General features: G+C 41.7%; 1 protein-coding gene across 2 annotated transcripts in view; it reads right to left on the reverse strand.

Moving 5' to 3' along the window:
- Positions 1–1811: 1811 nt before the first annotated feature.
- Positions 1812–14641, reverse strand: part of rabgap1 (RAB GTPase activating protein 1) — a 67161-nt gene continuing 54331 nt past the window's right edge. For both annotated transcript variants that reach the window (XM_084572192.1, XM_084572191.1), the window contains 6 exons: positions 13958–14068; positions 13500–13604; positions 12490–12573; positions 8064–8135; positions 5625–5825; positions 1812–4944 (listed from right to left, as the gene is read on the reverse strand). In XM_084572192.1, coding sequence (XP_084428318.1) covers positions 4822–4944; positions 5625–5825; positions 8064–8135; positions 12490–12573; positions 13500–13604; positions 13958–14068 — 696 coding nt within the window. In that variant the 3' untranslated portion in view covers positions 1812–4821. The remainder of the gene's footprint in view (positions 4945–5624; positions 5826–8063; positions 8136–12489; positions 12574–13499; positions 13605–13957; positions 14069–14641) is intronic.

Below are 14641 nucleotides of genomic sequence, written 5' to 3' on the forward strand. Positions count from 1 at the left end.
ATACACCGATGCCGAGGCAGAAAATAGCTCATCCCTGACACAGATAACAATGCAGCCATATGCTATGAGGCATGTTCTTTGAGGGAGAAGATGAGCGATGGATCTGGAGCCAAAGTGAGTACAAGCCGCGAAGAGATTTCCATGCAGCTCCAGGGAAAAGGCTTGTTTAAGTGTCTGACAGATAGAGGCTGTTTTCACATAATTAGCCAGAAGAATCGGGTTTATTTTTATGTTTAAAACTCTCTCAGATTTCTGGAGAAGTGTTCCCAAGAGGTGACTTAGAGAAGTCTCATTATAACTGCGCGGGCCTCTTTTATCTCTCTCACCTTCTCGGCTGCAACACGAGACGCTGGTGAGGAACTGGAGAGGAAAGCAGACATGCGAGGCTGCGTGGTTTTTTATAGACGCTGCCTTTAAAACTAAAAGACACAGATAAAGGAGCAAAACATCCACAACCTTAAGTCTTCTTACTTCTTGTGGCGTCTCATTAAGAGCCTCCAGAGCTGCAGCGTTTCATTTCTATCTGCAAGTTGTTGATGTGGGAAAGCAGGGTCAAAAAGGCCCAGATGATGTTTTGATTCAGCAGCTACTCTTCGTGAAAAGAGGACCATTTTTGACAAGTAGGACTCGTAATATATGAACTGAGCTGGAAGCAAAAGGAGCATAGAGTGAATATTTGGCACCACAAATCAACAAAATAATAATAATAAAAGAAAATGTGTCTAACACACGTTCACAGTCAAATTAAATATTTAGACTTTGTAATCCTGCTGAAAGCACTCAACCTGCTCATTTGTGTTACACAATCCTCAGATTAGCATTCAGCATTGTGTAAACAAAGTAAAATACATATTTTCGTGTAAAGGGGAAGGTAAATGTTAATGTGGAAAAGCTTAATCCCCAGTTTAAGTTGGCCTTGTACCATTTTTGTTGCCGGTTATTTTATAAGCTAAATAATTGTCACTAATGCTCTGGTAGCGCTTTTGATGGCCTTAAATCACTGACTATCCAGAAATTGACCTAGAAATTTTTAGTTTATAGCAGTCCATCCATATTGGATATTTCCTGTTAATTCTATGATTAAAGGTCCATTGTGTAGGATTTAGTGCCACCTAGCTGTCAGTTTACAGATTGCAACCAACTGATGACACCTCCCTTTTCAAGCGCGTAAGAGAATCTACATCTCCGTTCATTTCAAAAATGAAAAATACAATGGATACTTGAGGCTGGCTCCATAGACGTCCATGTTAAAATACCTAATTTTGCAAAAAAAAAAAAAAAAAACTTTACAGCCTTTTGCAAAAAACAGTGTCGGTCTCTATAGCTAACTGCTAATTTTTCCATGTATGACAAAAAATACAAAGGGTGTGTTTTTTACCTATTTAAATTTTATTAAGGCTTAAATATATCACTACTTAAGAGCGTGGCTACTTGACAGGCAAGTCCCATCGTAGATCACTAGCTGCTTGCCTTAGCTCCACCTGTTAGCTCATTTTTAAAATAGCCGAGAAATAGGTATAGTTGGCACCGGCCGGAGCAGGAGCAACCACACTGAGCTTCAAAACAGTGCTTAAGACCTCATACGGGTGACGTCACAGAGGGTTCAAAACATAATCGTGAATATTAAATTCGATTTCTGCAAAGAGATGTCCTTAAACACTACGCACTGGACCTTTTAACAGATCCTAAATGCCTTATTTTTCCATTTCTTTCAGTTTCACAAACAGTAACTTGTAGATTCAGGTTAATTATTTCAATGTATACTTATTCAGAAGATGTAAAAACAGACAAGAGGCCAAGATATTCGTGTGTTGATATCTTTATATTGAAATTCATGAAGTATACACAATGCATTCTACACTATTACAATTTCCACACGTTGATAATGGTTTTGTCGTCGGATGATAAAGCTACGTTTTGGCATTTAATTAGCCAAACAGCAGTCAGACTGAGAAGCTTGGAGCAAAAGGAAACAAACAAAAAAAAAAAAAAAACGTTAAAAACATTGTTGTGGATTAAACGGTAGCACGGCAGCAGGTGGGTGGGTACAAGTAGGCAACATTAGTTATAGTTAGAGTAGAAAATCATCAACAAAAGCTCAATATTCATGTCTTTTTTTTTAATGTTTGTTATATACAACCCAGTGCCTTTAGAGTGATGGCCCTTTGTTTCTGTCGACCTCTGACAGCACAACCAGATTCCAGCCAATCAGACTCCATCTCCCAAGTTAGATTTACAGTAACAGTTAATTTTAGGGCTGGCAACACAAATGAAGCTTTTATCAGTCGTATATGTTGAAGTATGACGAGAAGTTGAAATATTGTTTAGCGCCCTTTTGAGTTAGCTAAATATGAAACACACGCAAGCACTTAATAACCCCCTCATCCCCCCTGGACTGATTTATGGTGTCTGGCCTCTACGTTGACCTCTGATGACATTGCTTTGAAATCCTGGTGCTGTAACTCCTGCGACACTGATCCACACTTTAGGTGCAGAGTTACATGTTGGGCCGTTCGTGTGTGTGTGTGTGTGTGTGAGCGCCGGGTGGACACTTCAATATTTAAATCTTCTCACACCCAAGTAACATCTGCCTCTGACTCCAGAGCGGAATGAATGCTCCGAGGCGTGAATTTATCAGGGTGCTGGGAAGGTTTCACGGGGGTTTTTGCTCCGCGCCGGTTCGATAACGTCGATCAAATCCGGCAGATTCTTGTGAGCTGTGAGATTTCTTTTGTGCCGCGCTTATCCTGCTCAGCTTCATCCCAAAGGTGCTCCGCGCCGAGTCGAGAGCAGGCAGCCGGAAAAAAATACAAGTTTCTGTCATGTTCCTGGAGCCATCTCGAGATGACGATGTGACTGTACATTGTGGCCGTTGAGGGATTGTATTGTGAGCTAAAAACAGTCAAATCAGAAGTAAACCATCAGCTTCTACCTCTGATACCACAAAGAACATTTTTATGACAAATTCTGACCCTGTGACTGTAGTTTGTTGCGTCATTGTCCTATCACATAGCGCAGTGATCACCCACGCACTCTTGCCTCATCCAGTAGCTGTCAGAAACGAAAGTCAGGCCAAGAATAATTATTACATGTCCCTCTGCATCCTGCTGTTGACACCTTTCACTGCTCTTACCTGCATCTTTGTGGCCTTCCTGATGCGTTTAAACATATTTTCTGTCCTACAAGGTGCTGTTTTTTCCCTGCACCATCCTCTATAAAGATGTCTAATCTTGCACAGACACCCGTACCTTATCTCAGATCACATATCCTCCCATGAACCTCCCCACCGCGTCTGCATCTTTCTATTTTAACAAGCAGGTGTTCCTAATAAAGTGGCCAGGTCTGTTTTGGCTTTATATAAACGTAACTTGCGTGTGGTTTGTGGGTTGTAGCGGTGAAACTAATCCCGAAGATCTGACCGGCTCTTGAGGACTAAACAAGAGCAGCGTTTAAACGCGACCCCGCCAGCCGAGTTCAAAGGTCGCAGAGCAGCTGGTGCCGCCGAGAGGGGGAGACGCGGGGTTTTGAAGGTGTGTTTAAGTGCGGCAGGAATTACAACGGTCCGAGTGTGTGTTTTCCATTTTCGACTTTACGCCTATTCAGGCTTCTAAGAAACATCGCAGCGCTCTGGGTCTCAGCCACGTTGCCACGCACAGAGGTTTGAATGGTTTTGAGCTTTTTGAGTGTCTTTGTGCTGAAAGATCCAAACCAAACAAACCTCATGTATGTTTTTTTTTTTTTTTCTCTAACATCTGAAATTTCACTGCTGTCGGGCTTCTCAACAGCTTCTAAGCTTTACCGTAAATCACATATTCACATCCACCAGTATCATCGGCATCAACCTTCAGGTCAAGGCTTTGTCAGCAAACTTCTCTTTAGCATATAAACATTTGAACAAATGAAACTGGACAACCGGGAAAAAACGTTTTTGTTTTTTCCCCATACATGCATGCACACACTCATAACCTTAGTGCTTTTTCTTTCCCTTGGACTTCCACACACTCCCTGCTTCTTTCTTTTATACACATCGTTTCAGTCGTTTTTTTTTTATGCGTTCAAACTTTTTTTTTTTCCCTCAGTCGCACGTGAACGCATACACCTGACAACAAAAAAAACATGCGCACTTAACACACACACTCATCCTCTTTACATAAGCACATTCGTGAACGTACATAGAAAAAGAAAGGTATTGTTCAACGTAAATTAGAAAAAGCTCAGTTCTGAAAAGGCGTCTATTAGCTCTCGTACCGAAAACAAACAAAAAACAAAAAAATAATAACTTTACAGGGACTGGTTGTTTTTGTGCCAGTAGTTTAGAGGGGGAGGGGCGAACAGAGCGGTAAGGTGAGGACGGAGTGTTTTCTTCTCTATCCCGTCAGGACAGTTACAGTTCTGATGTCCTTACCTTCCTTCTGTGGGTCTTTAATATCAGCAGTACAAAGACAGAAGCATTTCTCTTTTTTTTTTTTCTCTTTCTGTGACCGGTGGAAGCACATTGTCTCTGAGGGGGGGTGAGTGGTACTTCATATTGTGTTTTCAACCCCTTCTCATCAGCATCTTGTCGGCTGTAGTCATTCAGGGTGGAGAGGGGGGAATTAGGCCGGGAGAGGTGGGACGAGGGAAACACGAGGACATTTCTGATAAGGTGAAGAAGTTACACAGTCCGTAGCAAAGGAGATCCTGGGGTTTAACGGTTAATGTTCATGTTAAAGTTATGGCCCGATGGGTTAGGGGTCCAGAGGTTTCAGTGTGATGAGTTGCACTGAGCTCCACACACGGTCTGGTTAAAACTATGTGGATGGGGGGGGGGGGGTTATTGGGTTAGGTGGTCTCCTTGCCCTGGGTCCCAGTGACGGTCTTGATGGAGCTGAGCGTCCGGTTGAACCAGGTCTTCTTGGCGGCCTGCACCTCGTTGAGAGCCAGCCCCAGATGGTGCTCCAGGTCCTGATTGAAGAACAAATTAAAATCCTATTAATGGCAGCATTTTTTATTTTTTTTTCTATTTGCACCACTCAGTCAGCAGCTGCCCACTCTAAGAGACGCCATTAATCATCTGAGATCCTCTTCTTCTGTCCTCTTTGTGGCAGCCAATCAGAAACATTTATGTATCGTGAATAGTTTATTTACAAAAGTAAATTCATCTGTATCTTCTTATTAGCAAATGTTCTGCTTTTATTTCTCTGACCTCGGCTTGTCTGGGTTGATAAAGTCATTAGAGCAGAAATATGGCTTCACGTTTCACTTCTATGTCACATAAAAGAAGGTAGTCTAGATATAAAGAAATTAATATCCCTCAACATCCAATATCTGTATGATTGGAGAGAATAGAAATAAACCTCCAGTCTTATTATAAAGCCAACAATATTCTTCCAATTACAATGTCTTTGATATGTTCCTATAAGCTGTCAAGTGGAGAGTTGAATGTGTAGCAGTGCAGCAGTCAAGGCCTGCTTGATTATTTGTTTCTGCACCAGCTAGAGGAGTCGTGATGGCAGCTCGTCTGACTCAAGTCATATCGATGCAGCTCAAAGGACACGTCGTGACTCCCAGCCTCCTCCAGACAGTTGTTCACACGTCTACAACTCTGCGCACTGACCTCTCTGAAACCGTGTGTGTTGGCGTACCTGGATTTTGCACTCAGCCTCCACCAGCTGCAGTTTGGTCTGGGCTAGCTCCAGCTCCATCTCCCTCAGCTGGTTCTTCAGACCCTCCTTCTCCTCATCGGTCTCCTCGGATCCCCCGGAAGGCGCCGAGGTCACGGCGGCCCGCACGCGACCCTCTTTGTTGAAAAGGCTGCTGCACTTCTCGCAGCCTTCAACTTTGGACTGCAGACAAAGATAGAGGAGAGACAGAGAGAAAACAGAAGAGGTTAGCTTGAATATTTTTTAGTTAAAACTATCCACGTCTCACAGCCTTCCAGTCAATAGAGTGGATTTATTTGAGCAGCAGATGTGCAATAAAAGAATGATTCCAGGTAGAAGCCTAAATAGATGTTTCAGGTTTGATAATATATGGCCCAGCACTGTACATAAAAGTGACTACACCACCATAGACACATAAAGAATGCAGACATGTGTGAGTAAGAAAAATCCAAGAAGAAAAATGTCTAAACCGAATGCAGATATTTACGATCAAGTTATTCTGCAATGTGCTCCAGCTGTCCTCTGGCAGTAAGTCAGTTTTTTTTTTGTTTTTTTTTTTATAATTTGAGAACAGTGCTGTGTTTAGTTTGTGAAGGACAGCAGCTCATTAGTGCAGTAGCTGTACAAGCCAACTGTGTCTCCTCTTGTCCGAGGGCTGCACTCCGCCGTTCCATTTGGTGAAAGAGCTCTTTTTGGGTGCCCTTGTCTGAGCTGGGCTATTATTGGGTAGGCAGCAACAGAAAACAAATAGAGCCAACCTGACTATAGTGCTATACTGAAGCCCTTTTAGGAATTCCTAGTTTCTTTATGTTGATTCACTTAAATGATTTTCTTGTTCTGGGAGAAGGAAGTCTATTCTACCTAAGGCAAGAGCATTCTTACTTCACTTTCTCTTTCCAAGTTTGGCTCGTGGCAAGCAGACCAGCAGGCTGACGCCTCCGAGGTTATTCTAGACAGATTAGTGCCTGGAGTTTACAGTAGTAAGCAGTACAGTCTGCAGCACTTTACAAGGTAGCGCGCCTTAGCGACACCGTCGCCCGTTCTGCTGGGAATATTCCATCAAATTAATATTTTATTAAAATATTACATTTCATAAGGATTAAACTGTCAAGTGACAATAAAGCTGAAGAGTAATTATACGTAACATTTCGAGCCTCATCGCTGCAGAGAAGTGGATGAATTAATGAAGAGTGCTTGAGCTGCGAATGCTGTCACTTTAAATACAGTTTTGGAGAAACACTATGTCAGTACGTTATTTGAAATGCCTAATTAAAACATACAATTATCTATCATTCACTGCATGTCAGCGTTAGAACTGCATCTGCTGACGGTTTATTGAAATTCTGAACCATTATTATTAAATTAGAGGGAAAAAAATCAAGTGGAAATTGCAGGCATTTACCTCCACACACACACAAACACACACACACAAACACACACACACACACACGCACACACACATACAGCTGCTTCCTTTGCAGCCCTCACAGATCTTTCTGCCAAAATGGCCTTCCTCCCAGCTACAGTCCAAACTAACAGTTCACAAGCCAAGCGTGCAAGTGATGGAAGTCAGGTGTGCGAGGCTCCTTTGGCCCGACTCCTCACTCTTTCCCAAAAACTTTGATTTCACTGCCAGTAAAGACAATGTGATGGCAACATGGATCTCCGGGTACCTGTCAACTCAGGGGTGAAAGATCAAAACTGTGTCTGTCCATTTCAGGATCTTAAGGTTTACATGGAGGTGGCAGCTGGATTTTTTCCACTCTGCTGTGATACTGTTGGGTATTTCCGATATAGTTACATTTTACGGCTCATTTTGAGTGAGACGAACTGTATTTGAGCTGTTTCACACCTTGATACTGGAGTCTCTGGTCATTAATGGGTCACTAGAGTACCATTCACTGGGCAAGGAAAACAGGACCAAAACAAATTCCTACAACTACAGGTAAGTTAACAGACCATGTCATGTGAATTTCAGGTAGGCAACACCCAGAGATGTCCCTATTAAGACCCCAATTCCCCACCATGAATGGACATTTGGGTACGCTATGACCTCAATGATGAAGCACCTTCACAGACATGCTGATGTGATAACCACTAACCATAACTTTGGCATGGAGCAACAATAGAAAAAAAGGGCACTAAAGAAGTAGTAGACATTTAAAACCCTGATTATTCAGCAGGGACAGACCCTGGATAATGGTGGTTTTTGAAATTAGAGAATCGCTATTGCTACTGCATATTACCCAGTGGGTAATATGACTTCAATAACTATATTAGTCACACACATTCATTCCTACATTTATCACTAAAAGTGTAGCTGTGTAATTCGTACTCATAACGCCGGCTGTTAATCTCTAGCATGCGTTTCATTGCGCGTAGCAACGTTTTGAGTTTTGTGTGTCTGTGTGCAAAGCTCACTCTGATTTTCTCCAGTTCTCCTCGAGTGGCAGTCTGTTGTTTCTCCAGTCGTTCGCTCAGCTGGGAGCAGATCTATAGGAAACGCAGAAACAATTGAAGATTAGAGGCGTGTTCGGCTTCTGACGGCGGAGAACTCGATCAGCGGTTCAGCCACTGCAGCTCCGTTCAATCAACACGACGAGCAAATATGGCTGCTTCCATTGCAGGTGAAGCTGCACAGGCATTTACACTCCTGATCTGTCGGTAATAACATGGTTATGACGGTGACCACCATTACCATGTAAGCTGAAACAAGAAGACTAAAACAGAATGCATAAATAAAAACTGATAAGCAAAACCTATTTTATATGAAGACAAAGAAAACACAATATATATCTCTGAAAGCAGCATGCAGACATAGAGTTGTGTGAGTTTGTTTCCCCACAAAGATGATACACAATGTGAAGGAGTAGCGTTGGTGCATCTGAATAAATAACTGGATGAGCAACGGAACCAACACCTTGATAAAAAGTCATGACTTGGAAAATCCAACCACAACAATAAGGTAATAGTTGTAATTTACAAATTCTGTTATTATCACATGAGTATATGTCAGTCTAAATCACTGGCTCTGCTAAGATTGTACGATATAATGTAAAAAATGTGAATTTGTACTGCATGAAATCTACGTATTATTTGCTTTTTTGCTTAAAGTTGCAAACAAAAGAAAGAAAATGTGATGTACTCGTAACATTCAAAGTACAAATTTCAGAATGCCGTGATTTCTTTTATGATTTCCACCTGGCTTTATTGAAGGTGCGCACTAGCTGGTGTTCCTTTCCCCGACTCTGCCTGAGGTAAATCAGCCTCTGTGGCTTTCATCCTCTTAACTGAAAGTCCATTAGTGGTGTCATAAGGTCATGTTACAGCAGGATGTTCATGTACAAGGTGCATGCGTGTACACCCTTACATAGATCCAATCTCTTTTACACCGCTTCCCCTCTTTCCCCCTACCACACACGCTGGCATACATACAAACACAAACAGCTGTGCTGCAGTTCGCAGACGAACAAAGCAATCAATGTGACACGAGCCATCCTAACAGGTACATGAGTTCATCCCGCCTCTCTGTGGACAGCTTATCTCTTTATCTGTTCCTGCTCTGTAGCATACACTCATACTCCCACTTTAGAGATAAAAAAAACATCTAAGCATCTTCAGCTCAGCAGATATCTTTCTCCTCTTGCATGTTTCGTGCATATATCTTTTTCTCCCATCACCCTTTTTACTGTATCCAACCTTCTTAGATTTCCACACTGAACAGTTAGACCCTCGTGTGCTTGCTGCTGCGCCCTCGCTCAGCCTTTTACTCGCCATGTATTCTTTTTAAACCGACATTACTCCAAGCTTTTGCATATTCTTCGAGCGGATCTGTCTCGTCTAGGGGCCTCTTTGTCTTCCATCAGTTCTGTCCTTGTGTTGGAGGCAGGCATTTCGCTCTCTTCCAAATTTCTTCTATAATTAATAGAAGGCCTGAGAGGGACACGGTGCGGAGGACAGAGTGTTCTGGTGGGATTTCCAGCCTTTTTAAGATACCCATCAATCTAGTAGTTATCATTGCACCATCTGCAAAGCACCTGTCAAGGATTATTTTGCTCATTTAAATTCAGGATGAACAGGATAGTTTTTGTGAGGATTTCTTTTTTTACTCCAACAGCGTTGTTATTGTCTCCGACTGCAGAGCCTCAACACCCATGGGCCATTTTGGTTTCAAATTTTCTTCCATATTCTAATTTATTTCAGGATTGATCTCAGTCTTATTTATTCTAAACATTTTCACTTAATAATCCATCCGGTGCTGCTGTAACTTTACCGCCTGAGGGTTTTCTTTCTCTTTAATAAAACATATATCAATACATGAAGTACGCTTACAATTGACATATTCAAGGAACATTTTTATTGCTTCATCGTCTTTCTAAATTTACATCTAGCTGAGAACTAAATATGCTAGATATATTTTTGCATTACTTGGTCCAGAGTTCCAATATTTTGAAACATATCGCTAACAGGGCCTCAGAGACACAAGCAGCGTCACATGTGCTGGCAGATATCTGGCTACTGTGAGTGTAACTATACAAGCTCCACTCCAACAACAGGGATTACAGTGCACCACTTGACATTGTTTTTAGCTTCACCATTAACAGACGTTTCTCTGTCCTCTTGTGCTGAAGGGGCAATTAGCACACAGAGCTTTTTTGGCTCCAATCCCATAAAAAGAGACTCGGGCATTCGCAGCCGCTGAAATAGGGAAATGCTATTTGAAGAATAATTTGAGTTATCTGGGCTGAAAAACAACGCAGGCTATTTTGGGGCATCCCTCAACATGTCAATCCCAGCGGATTGAACGCTGCTGTCCTCCCTCTACTCTCCCCTCTGCACTTCTGTTCATTTCCTCCCTCTCTCTATCCATCACCCCTTCCTTCCTGTCATAAATCGAACTATTTTTGAAGAAGCCCCATTTTCACACTCGGCTCTGCTCAGCACAGCTCGCAGCGGCTGGCAGTCTTTCTGCTTTCACCCATACTATACGCACAAAGACACACAACCATCAAATCCTGTCTTTTTCAAGACAGCTGTGGTTGTCTGATCTGCCGTCAGTATTTTTAGACTCAGGTAAAGTTAAGGTCTTTTTTCTAAATTAGTCTTTCTGCTATTTCTGTCTGCCTCCACAGGGAGGAATAGGAGGTGGGTTGTTGCATAATGTCCCAATGCCGATGGTAATGGCACTTGATCTGAGTAAGTTTATATTTAAGCATTAAGTGACAAGATGGGATCTGAGGAGGAATTCAGACAGACAAAAGCTTAAAACATGCTCACAGACTCTGGGTTCAGGTGAGGGTCAGTGTGTAAAATTAGATCTCTCTGCCTCACATACCTGATAAATGAATGAAAACAGCTCACTCTTAGAAAGTAAATTATTTTTAAATATTTATGGCTGGTCTTGCCACAGTAATGGCTTAATGTGAGTTTAGAGTTTAGACAAGCCAAATAAGGAAAGATAAACGGGGAAGAGGTCTTCTCTAACAACCACAGTTCAGTATAAGGCATATTAAAAGCACCAATCGACTATAAGAAAAGCAAAATATACAAAACTATTATTTACAGCAGAAAAAGCTATATGCGTAGATTTGATTAAATGTACAAGCACAGTAGTGACTGTGGGGGTTGAGATGCCCTTGAGTGTGAAGGAGAACCTTCAAGATAATGACTGCTTGGCCTAGTTAAAGTATGAAAAGACGGCAACAAGAAAACAGAGGTTCTCCCTTTAATTAATGTCGTGCTTTGAGAGATGTAAGTGCCCTAAAAAAATAACAAATATTCGAGCAGTGACTTATTGCTATGTGAAGACTGCCAACTGCTGGCAGCTTTTGGTCTCTCAATCTTTATTACATCCTGTTAAGCATTATGAGTTATTCCTTTCTTCAGTCTGCAGCCAAGTCCAGCCTGCAACCTTTTGAGCGTTCAGTGCTTGGGTCGTTTCTCTGACACTTCTCTATTCTAATTTTAATCATTAAGATACAACACGTGAAACAAAAAGGAATAATGCCGCATTACTTTTTGCCACCATTTGTGGAATATGTGGAACGCCTGTCCTTCCCCGGGAAGTATTGTGTCTGGTATGCAATTAGTGAATTAGCAAATACAAAAATGTGCTGGAACAAGCCTGATCCACAGAGACCCCTCCCCTACACCCATAGGACCAAAGACTCCCCTACCAACGTCCTGGTGCTGGATATAGTAAGACACCCTCAGAAGGCCCATGTCCATTCTCTGATGAGTCACAACAATTTTGGAGGCACAAGGTAGACCTACACAATATTAGGAAGGTGGTCATAATGTTATGCCTGAATGGCAGAAAAACCTTAGTAAAAACGCTGAAAACAAACTCTCTGCATGCTTCTGTTTAGCAGCAGCTGTTTATTATAGAAGACCGTCCGCTCTAGTGGTGTAGCACGGCTACGTAACCACACTTTGTGGTTTTATTACAGCCCATTTTATGAGTTTTAAAATAATGTTTTGTTTATGAAGGCAGAAAAAATTATTAAAATTGTGACTTGGCCACAATACAGAAAGAAAAATAGATCCGATTTTTTGGGCCATATTAACTAGCCATAGACTAAAGGCTAAACTAAAAATCTAATTCAGCGTTCACAAAGTTTCAAGGAAACTGTGTAACCAGTTTACAGTTTCACTTCCCTAAAACGCACTTGTGGGGGAAGACACACATTTCAGTAATATGACAGAAACAGAGAGTGATCCTGTGTATGCAAATTTAAAGAAATCAGTAATATGACAGAAACAGAGAGCGGTCCTGTGTATGCAAATTTAAAGAAATCAACGTGGTTACTAAACTTTTCAAGTTAAATTTCAGACATGTAGTACCGACCTGCTTGTATTCCCCAATAATAGAACCGTTCTTCTTGATCTCTGATTCAGACTTATCAAGCTCTCGTCTGCACATCTCCTTCAGCTGTGGACAAAACACAGACACACACAGATACCGTTAAGCTGTAGCGTGGCGAAGGGACAAGAACAGAAGCAGATTCAGAGACCCCAGAGACCATGTGACTGCAATGCATGTAAAGAAGACAGAGAAAGGTATTGGCAGACTTGAAGCTCAGGGCAATGTCATGCCCTCTACACAGCTTCTACCCCAGCGCATAAATCACTCAGCGCTACACCTACACACTAAACAAGACAGGAGACATTTGGAGGACGGCAGTGAACACACACATGGGAACTGAGGGTGACAGGTCTGTCCTCGGCTTCAAAGGCATACGTTGACCTCAAGAAAATAACCATCAAAGACCAACAGACAACCTTTGACATTGAAAGTTTGATTTTAGAGAGGATGTGTCTTTACAGAAGCAACGTAAATGATAGTGAAGGCCTTGAAAATGCTTGGGGACATCTTTATTCGGGAAGTTAAGCTATAAATTAAGTATATATATAATAAACTGACTTGAAACATGTTTAAATGGGATGTAACGGCATTAGGTGTGACTAGTTATGGTATGATTTATACCTCTCCCTCAGGAAATTTAAATTGCAGTCTTGTTTTTAAAGAACATCTATAAAAGGACACCCCGCCAGTTAAATCAGGTGATGCTGCTTTCGGTTCGAATTAAATCCTGCAGAGTCTTGGCCTGACACATTAATATTGCATGCTAGTCTCCTTCTTAACCCGAGGCCAGGAGATTTGAGCAGCTTCTTTTACCAATTCCTTCACCTGAGAATTTCTGTTGCAGGGCAGGCCATCCTTTCCTACAATCTGCCTGTAACCCTGTGTGCCTCATGAGATTTGAAGGAAAAACATTTACTTTTAGAAATCAGACTCAGGGAGCGGTTTTCCTCGTCGCAGGCTCAGTTTTAATGTGGCTTTCTATTCGCTCTAACCTGTGCAGACTCTTCCTCCAGTCGTCTCTTCTCGTCCTCGGAGTCCACCAGTTTCTGTTTGGTCAGCAGCAACTCTTTATTCAGGGCGTCTGCCTTTTCCTCAGCCTGAAACACACACACACACAGGACAAAATAACACAGTGTTTTAGAGGTCGTTTAAAGTTAGACTTGTCCTACTTTCCTCTTGGTTTTCTTTCTACTATCTCTCTTTTCAATGTAAGTCAAAAGACACACACACACACACACCCAAACAGTTTGTGGCCATGTAAATCAAGGTTCAGAGTAAATAAAGGCTTTGTTGTATGTACTTACGCTTTCATTATGCCTTCTGCTAATTCAGCTCTTGCACAACTCTTGCCACATACATGACATTCTTGCTTCTGTTAGACTAGTCACATTTTCATTAACAGCTGCACAGACAGCTGATCAGACAAATATATTCTTTCTCCTTGGCTTACGTTGTCGAGGTCTTTGCGCAGGGCTATCTTGCTGCTAACCAGTTCATGTGCCAAGTCGTCATTCTCCTGCTCCAACCGCATGTTGGCCTCTTGTAACCGACGATTCTCCCGCTGGATGTTTTGGATGAGAGAGAGACAGAAAGAGAGAGGCAAAAGAAGGAAGAGAAACAGGAAAGACAGGTTGTCAAAAGAATAACAGAGAAAGGCAGATCAAAGGATGAAAAAAAATTATGTTGACAGGAAAAGAGCGAAACAGCAAACCAGAAGAGAAAACGAAGACAGAGAAGTGAAGAAAGAGGAAGGAAAATGTAGAGACAGCAGGGAAAAGGAGTTAATCATACAGAGTTGTGCATGAATGTGTAAACAGCTCTTCCTGGCTCAGAAGTTTCCAGAGCAATGCAACAACAGACAGACTGAGATTGCGTAAAAGTTCCCCGTCACTCAGGTAAGAGCATAATTGCATAGTAGGAACTGTCTGTAATGTTTAACAAGACATAACTTGTTTGTACATCATTTACAGCAATAAACAGCTTTACTGTAAACTGAGAGACGGAACATGTCCAACAAAAAGTAGAAACATAGGATTTTGCTTATTTAACTTCCTTAAATGATCATTATATTTCTGTTTTTCATATCTGTTGAGATATTTCACTTTGATGTCAGTTCTAAGTATAGCTGTCTAAT

The sequence above is a fragment of the Chelon labrosus genome, assembly GCF_963514085.1.
Source record: "Chelon labrosus genome assembly, chromosome: 22".
NCBI lineage: Eukaryota > Metazoa > Chordata > Actinopteri > Mugiliformes > Mugilidae > Chelon > Chelon labrosus.